The following is an 8,167-nucleotide window of genomic DNA, read 5'->3' on the forward strand; positions in this document are numbered from 1 at the left end:
AAATATCCAAAATTAATGACAAGTTTTATCTAAGTACTTAAATACAATTATTACGCTGGTCAGAATTTCAACCTGCACTACTGGGGGCATGCAGTAGTAGCGAATAATTGTTTTCTGGATTTTTCAGATACTGGTTTTCTGTTTAATCTCTCCTTTCCTTCGCCATCCCTCAATCATGGATGCCCTCTTTTGTTTGCGGCCTTCGGAGTTGGAAAAACAATTTTTGCCGAGAGCCATTAGCTATGTTTAGGCCTATATACCAATATATCGCTAAAAACTGAATTCAATTCCATGCATAATTTTTTGAGTGATGCGCATACAAACAAACAAACAGAAAGACAAAAATTTTAAAAATTGTTGATTTGGCTTCTGTTGCTCTAATAAATATCCCCATTTATTAATTTTTCCTTAATATCTATAAAATCTATACTGTTACAATTTTATTATATTATTATTGGAAATTTATTGTAAATTCACAAAAATAAATGCATAAAATTCGGCAATGGAAATACAAATTCAAATCTATGACCATTTGCATAATATCCTGAAAAGCCCTTATATGTATGGATTAGCTTTTTTAAATTCTAGCCGTGGCAAAACTATATTTGTGCGATAGATTTCCAATGCAAATAAGGAATATTTTATTAAAAATGAAACAGTTTGCCGAATCAAAACAGTCTGAGGAAAACAGCAGGTGAGTGAGTGCACTTACATATATTAGGGATGTTAATTTTTCAGCTTTTTCCGATCCCGGGATTTAGATATTCATTACTTTTAAATAACTGAAATCGAAAAAAATGCTTCTATATTGTTTGAGAAGCTCTCCTACCATAAGACAAATAATAAATAAGTGGGTTTTTATTTAAAGGGGCGTTTTTTTTCTCTCTGGCATAAGGATTTAATTTAAAGGACTTTGTAATTTCAAAGATTAGTTCCAAAAATAATTAAGAAAATTCAATGCAATTTAGAATAAAAATATGGGTACCAAATCCAAGAGGAAATTTCTTTAGAATTAAAAAAAAATTAATTTTTTGGATTCACAAGGACGAGTAGGTAATTTTTTAAGCTGAAAAAGTTATAAAGGCGAAATTCGAGGATGTTATTGAGTTTATAAAAGTCAACATTAACATACATAATACACATAATTCTTTCAAAAACAAATAGTGCGAAATTTCAAGGATGCAGTTTTCAAAGGACATTTTCAATACTTACCAGTCCCTCTGCGCCGAAAACTTGAATCTGTTTAAATTCTATAAAATCTTTTTTGAATTACTGAAGTCAGAGTGAAAAACTAAAAACGCAATTTTACTATATTTGGCCCATGGTTTCGCGAATATATTGATATTTGTGTTTAAAATTTACTATCGCGCGCTGTTATATGTATAATGAGCTAGACATTTATAAAAAAATATTAGCTTTAAAAAAAAAAAAAAATATTTTCAATACTGGTCAAGGAAAGGAGCTTCTATTATTGCCATCAGTGCAAATTGCAAATCCCGAAAATCCCGGGATTTTTTGCAGTAATCTATGCGACCAGGAATGAAATCGAAATCCCCCTAGAACTCCAGATTGTCCCGTCCTTAAAACGGTCAACCAATCGGTTTCTCTGAACCTAGTAGCTGCTCCAGCTGCGGCAGTGTTGCCTGCAATGGCGACAGGCACTATCTTGATCATTACTTTAAGTGCCAAGGAGGGAAAAGGGTGGTCCGTAGTGACCCACTAATACCAAGTAAGACATACCATTGTACGTGCTCCAAGCTTAGTTTGTGTAGCCTCTTCAAGTGAGTTTCAGCAGACGAGGGCACCATAAAACCTAATATGCTTGACTACGGTCTCGTAGAGCCAATAGACAACTTTGGGGAAAGAACCCATTTCTTTCCAACAGCTCCCCTACAGCAGCATAATGCCACTTATGCCTTCCCTGCGCTTCCTGTCAATGATCAGGCCCAAGTACTTGACCTTTTCAGATGGCTGTAAGCGCTGACCTCCAACAAAGGGAAGAGCAGCTTCAGCGTTCATACCATGTAGTCCGTGGTTTTAATTATTAATAATTGTTAGCCACATCTACTTAAATGATACTTAATACTTTCTAATATACACACTTAATTTGGTCAAACATTTTCTTTCTGTTTACACTTTATAAATTCTGCTAAACAAATCCCTTGGAAGTGCCTTCAACGCTTATAACAAAATTAGTCAACTGCAATCTTGTCGAAGACGTCTTCATATAATTAGCAGAACTATACATTTGAAGCGCAAACCGTCACAAAGGCAAACCACAATTTTAATGAATAAAGAAAGCGAGCAGCAGACGAAGGAAGCGTATAAGGAGGAAACGTGTCGAAACTGGAAAACCCGTAAGTTAAAAAATACTTTTTCTGCTAAAAAAAATTTAATTGTTTATTCAGATTACACAAGCAATGCGACAAAAATCCTGTTAATACATACATACAAACATAGCAGTCTGGCCAATTTGCCCAAAGTAATAGCAGAAAAGAAGGGTTGAGAAAAAGAAACAGTTAAAAAAAATGGAAATTTTACGATTTCACTTTGGCTCAATTTTACTGCGCGTGCTCACTGGAAACACTTAAGATTTATACGATTACCCCCTCTGTTACATCTTCTTTATTACATGAAATGACTTTTTCCATTTTAGGTGGCATCCGACGCGGTACACGCACCGATTTCCTGCATAATGGCAGCTTTCATGAGGCGGTTGGACCGGGTGAGTTAATTATTAAATTTTTATACCCGAGCGCACTTGTGCACAAGGGTATTATAACTTTGTTCACATAACGGTTGTTTGTAACAGGCAAAACGAATCGAGATAGATATAGACAAATGTATACATAAATGATTAGAATGAAAAGAGAAATCGATTAAGCGGTGACTGTCTGTCCGTCCGTCCGTCTGTGCACACGATAACTCGAGTAAAAATTGAGATATCTCAACGAAACTTAGTACGAGCACTTCTTTCTGCCGTAGGACGGATGGTATTGAAAATGGACAAAATCGGACAATAACCACGCCTACCTCCCATATAACGGTAATTTTCAGAAATACGAAAACTGGGATATTTTAGTAACTACTGAAGATTATTCACTCCAAATTGATATTTGCAATAACTTTTAGACGAAAAATAAGAATATTATAAACTTTTGGAAAATGGGCGTAACCACGCCCACTTATGGTTACATGTGTATATCTTGGTAACCGCTGCACCAATTTCTTCCAAACTTGGCACAATTTGTGGCCTTGACATAGCCTACGAAATGGCCGAAAATTTTTAAAATCGGACAATAACCACGCCCACACCACATATAACGGTAATTTAGAGAAATACGAAATCTTCGATAAATCGGTAAATATTGAAGCTAGTGTATACAAAATTGATGCTTGCAACAATTCTTTACCAAGAAATACGTTTATGATAAAATTTTGGAAAATGGGCGTAGCACCGCCCACTTATGATCATATATATATATCTCGGTAACAGTTCTACCAATTTGTACCAAACTCGATGTGGTTATTGTACTTGCCACATAGAAGCAAAACGCTGAAAATTGTTGAAATCGGACTAAAATTACGGCCGCTTTTCATATAACGGTAAATTTCAGATATTTTTGAAACTTCAATATTTCCAAATTTAAGGACGCTAATTTACTCAAAATTGATAAACCCCGGCTTACCATCTAGCGGTAGCTTTCGGAAAGGTGAACAACATATATTTAATTCTTGCGCCGGGTATTTAATGTTCGGCTCCGCCCGAACTTAGACTTTCTTACTTGTTTTCTTTTTTTGTGTTTACATAAATTCATACAAAATTATATTAATTTGTAATTAAGTTTATCCCATTTATTTGAATTGTTTAAACATTAAATGCATTTTTGTTATTTTCTACTTGAATTTAGTAAGGGAAATTTTACTTTTTACTGAAATATATCAGCTAAAAAAATCAACCATAAGAAGTTTTCTATCCCTTTCAATCACTTGTCTTCTTCTGTCGTTCTTTAAAGAAATTTTGTATGTAAAAAAAGTTAAAATTGACCTTAAATAAACCCTGCATTAAAATGTAACCCTCTCAGATGACCCTTTCAATACTTGCGATATTAAATCATTAAAGCATGGTTATTTAAAATTTAATCTATAAAGTTTCCTAAGATTTTTTTATTTCGCATGCATAGCCAGCGAATTATGTGAAATAGATGCCAAAGTGTCATATCAGATTGAAATTGACATTGATGTAGGTACAATTTTCATATACACACATTTGTACTCACTTAAAGAAAAATTTCAGACTACGAAAACGATTTGCTCTACTTAAGTCACAAATAAATACAGCAGCAGAGACAGATAGTGCAAACATTGGTAAACACATACATGTATGTACATTAGACTGCATCACCAAAAAAAGTTGCGAGTTTTCCGGCAGAATAATAAAATCTAGTATATTTTAAGACTTCTACCAAAATTTTTCGAAAAAATATTAAGATTTACGTGAGCTGGACCGATTTGAAAATACCTCCAAAAATGTAGTTTTTTATGAATAAAAATCGTTTCTTAAAGGTTTTTTTTTGAAAAAATCCCTTCAAATAACGATTTAAACTTGAGAAATTTGCATAAACATATTCTTAAAAAATTTTGAACGGAATCGTAATAATGACATTTTTGATGCTGTTTTTTTTAACTTCTTTCAAAGATTGGTATAAGAAAAACTTGAATAACTGAATTTAAGCTCTTCCGATTTAGACTTGTGAGGTATCATTGCAAAGGTATTTTCTCACAAACGTCATTCAAACTCGAAATAAGATGTGTTGGTGTTTGAAAAAAAAAGAAAAATGGTACACGACTGACTTCTTTTTTGGACAGTAGTAAAAACAGTGGGAAAATACCTTTCTACTGAGATCCCATAAGTCAAAATCAGAATAGTTTTGGCCCAGTTATTCAAGTTTTTCGTAAATCAATCTTTGAAAAAATTAAAAAAAAAACAGCTTCGAAAATCTCATTATTATTATTCCATAGAAAATGTTTTTAATACATTTTTATGCAGATTTTTTAAGCTTAAACTGTTTAGTCATTTGAGGTAATTTTTTTCAAAATATATTTACAAAAACTTTTTATTAATAAAAAACTAAATTTTTGGAGATATTTTCAAGTCGGTCCAGCTCACGTAAATGTTAATATTTTTCCGAAATATTTTAGTGGACGCCTTAAAATATAATAGGTTATGTAATCCCGGCGGAACAACTTCAACTTTTTTGGTGATGCAGTCTAATGTACATACATTAGGGCAGGTCTATTTATTTTTTGCGTATAGCATAGGAGGATCCTACGTTAAACTCAAAGCAAATTTGCTGAAGAAACCATTCGTCTAAAATCAGTTTGGAGTTTGCCAAATTGCGAAAAAAGGGTTTCGAAGAAAATGTGAAAATTTTCGCCAGAGGGCACGGTGGAAGTTTTAAGGAAAAGATAATTGCAAAAATGGATTCTGCATACCGTACTTATAGCATGTTTTTTATACAAAATTTTAGCACATTTTTGCGACACTACAGCAAAATGCTCAGAAACCTATTTTCGCAATTTGGCAAACTCCAAATATATTTTAGACCAATTTTTCTTCGACAAATTCGCTTAGAATTACTCGTAGAGTCTTTCTGTGCTATACGCGCGTAGTCGAAATAATCTACCATACTAATGGACCCGCCCTAATATACATACACACACAACGAGTCGATTTGTATATTATTGATACATATGCATGTATGTAGGTAATTCTTACTTAATCTCGTCAAAGAAATTTTCTTTAAGTCTGTCTACTCTAGATTCGTAATGACAAGATGTGCAAGACAAGAGATTTTTTTTTTTAATTTGCACTCCACACATCTCATCTACTTGTGCTCATGGGTGAATTGGTTTTCGCCCGCAGCTGCGATTTGAAATGTAACACAAAAAAATATATATTTCATCGAAATAACAACTTTTGGTAAAAAAGTTGCTTCTTATATCCAGCTTACAGAAAATTATAGATTTCGCTGCAAGTCTTTATATATTTTCGAATATATGTAAATGTTTTGTAATTATTTTTTATAAATCGATACTTTTTGTTTCATGCAAATATCTCTTTCTTGTATTTTATCTGGCATATGATGTATATTATTATTTTTCTGCTAGATGTAGTGTCTGTTATGTTGATGAGACTTTAATTTGCAGTAGCCCTTAACGGATGGCATTCAGAAATAAAATTTGGTAAATTTACTTACATACACATAAGTGTTTAAGACAGTCTTATCTCAGCAGCCCGCGCTTATTTGTCTTTACACTATTTTCACACAGATGGCATTTCTCATAAGTATGTTATATTTTCATGACATGACATAAAATTTTCAATATTGTGTGAAAAAGCGCGGGCCCCATCGCGCTGAGATACCATTTTCATATCCAAAATATTCACGTAAGGTTTGATACACCCACTAAGTTGAGATCCTTAAAGACTCAGCCAACACACACACTTTCAATATCCGGTCCTCCAATATTAGCCGTCATCGATTCGCCAACAGTTAGCGACTCGCTATCGTCTATCCGTGCTAGCTATCTTTGTTATTGTTGTCACATGTAAAATTCTTCTTTAAGGGACCGGAACATAGCGAGCTGAGAAGTGGCGAATCGATGATGGCTATTATTTCAAAGATTTTATCGACAATCTCTGGCGCGATGATCTCGTTTGGGCGATCAGAACGTTCGATACTTGGGATGGTACGATTACGACAGAACTCACTAAACTACTTTTAAAATCCTTGAATTTGATAGTTCGGAATCGCCATAGTATATATTAGGGCTTTGCTTGGTTTTACTAAAGGACTTTTTACGCAAAAAGCAATGCTTCATTAGCACACGAAATCCACTTTTTACCATTTTCGTTAAAAATCTATTCAATTTTTCTCCGGTGATGCCCACTTTTGAGACTGCTAACGGGGATTTGTCTGCCTCGGTTTTAATGGAAATATTCAAAATACCATTAGGAGCAGAGGCTTGTTAATTTCAACTGTTTGCATTTGGCTACAAAACTCTGTGAAACAGAATTTATTTTTGTTAATTTTTTTCTTCCTGCTTTATTGGATTAAGTTCGTAGGCAACCTTATTCAGCTGTCCACTAATGGACGGGCTTTTCGACTTTCGATTGTCTAAGTAAAATCGTAAAATGGCCAAACCCAAAATAAAGTCGCAATTAATTTGTCTTCTAGCGAATGTTGGTCGTGGAGTCGCATGGAGACCATCGATTCGCAGTTTAGAGTCCGCTTGGCGTTGTTGCCTAGACTTCTCTGTCAACTGGATTGACGCTAGTTACTAGTTATTCTACCAGTCGGTGTAGATAAATAACATACAAATTTTGATTTCGTATTACAGCATCAATTGCTGGTATGGAAAAATTAACTAGTGGGCTTACAATTCAGTAAAACCGGCTTTCACTGCAGGGTTGCAGTACATACATGTTAGCTCGTCAATGTGTAGCTATTTATGTATGTGTTTGCCTATGAGCATATGCTAAAATGTGCGTAAAATTTTAAAATTTTGTTTGCGTTTCGGATTACGACAAGCCCTTAAAGTACTCGTACAAACATAATTCGCATTTATAGCCAATGTAAAATTTTTGACGCACATAACATTTTATTACGTACAGCTCTTTTCCAATATTCATATTTACGCACCTAACCCACCATTTATATACTTTGTGTAGATTAGTTGCACATATCGTTGGCTCTCTGCAATAGCGACAAACTTCCAAAAAAGCTTTTAATGCTGTTACTTTGGTAAGGATTAAACATGGATTAGGCAAGGATGAGAGACATGAGCCTCTTAACAGTAGAAAGGGTTTTAACCTTAGCTTTGGAGTTGTATCGTTATTGCAGAGTACCATCAATATGTACCTATGCATGTACATAAATACGAATAAATGAAATTTATTTAATTTTAGTGCTTGTTATTGCTCAGTGCTTCTGTCTGATGCCAGTGCGTGGCATACTTGCTGACACGCCGAAAGGATTATCTTTTTGCTGGAAGAGCTTTCGTACCTGGTATTGCATATTGTATACATTGATTACTATCGCTGATACCGGACTAACCGTAAATATGGTCGTAAAAGGTGTGCTGGATGTGAGAAACATCGGTA

At 34.1% G+C, this 8,167-nt stretch overlaps 1 protein-coding gene across 1 annotated transcript in view; it reads left to right on the forward strand.

The window, feature by feature from the left end:
• The first annotated feature begins 2,210 nt into the window (after positions 1–2,210).
• LOC118747330 (gustatory receptor 5a for trehalose-like) overlaps positions 2,211–8,167 on the forward strand; it is a 9,895-nt gene continuing 3,938 nt past the window's right edge. Inside the window, exons 1-3 of the mRNA XM_036481370.1 lie at positions 2,211–2,357; positions 2,657–2,725; positions 7,973–8,164. Coding sequence (XP_036337263.1) covers positions 2,288–2,357; positions 2,657–2,725; positions 7,973–8,164 — 331 coding nt within the window. The 5' untranslated portion in view covers positions 2,211–2,287. The remainder of the gene's footprint in view (positions 2,358–2,656; positions 2,726–7,972; positions 8,165–8,167) is intronic.

This window comes from Rhagoletis pomonella, unplaced genomic scaffold, assembly GCF_013731165.1.
Source record: "Rhagoletis pomonella isolate Grant_MI unplaced genomic scaffold, Rhpom_1.0 Rhpom_scaffold_00011, whole genome shotgun sequence".
Taxonomy (NCBI): domain Eukaryota; kingdom Metazoa; phylum Arthropoda; class Insecta; order Diptera; family Tephritidae; genus Rhagoletis; species Rhagoletis pomonella.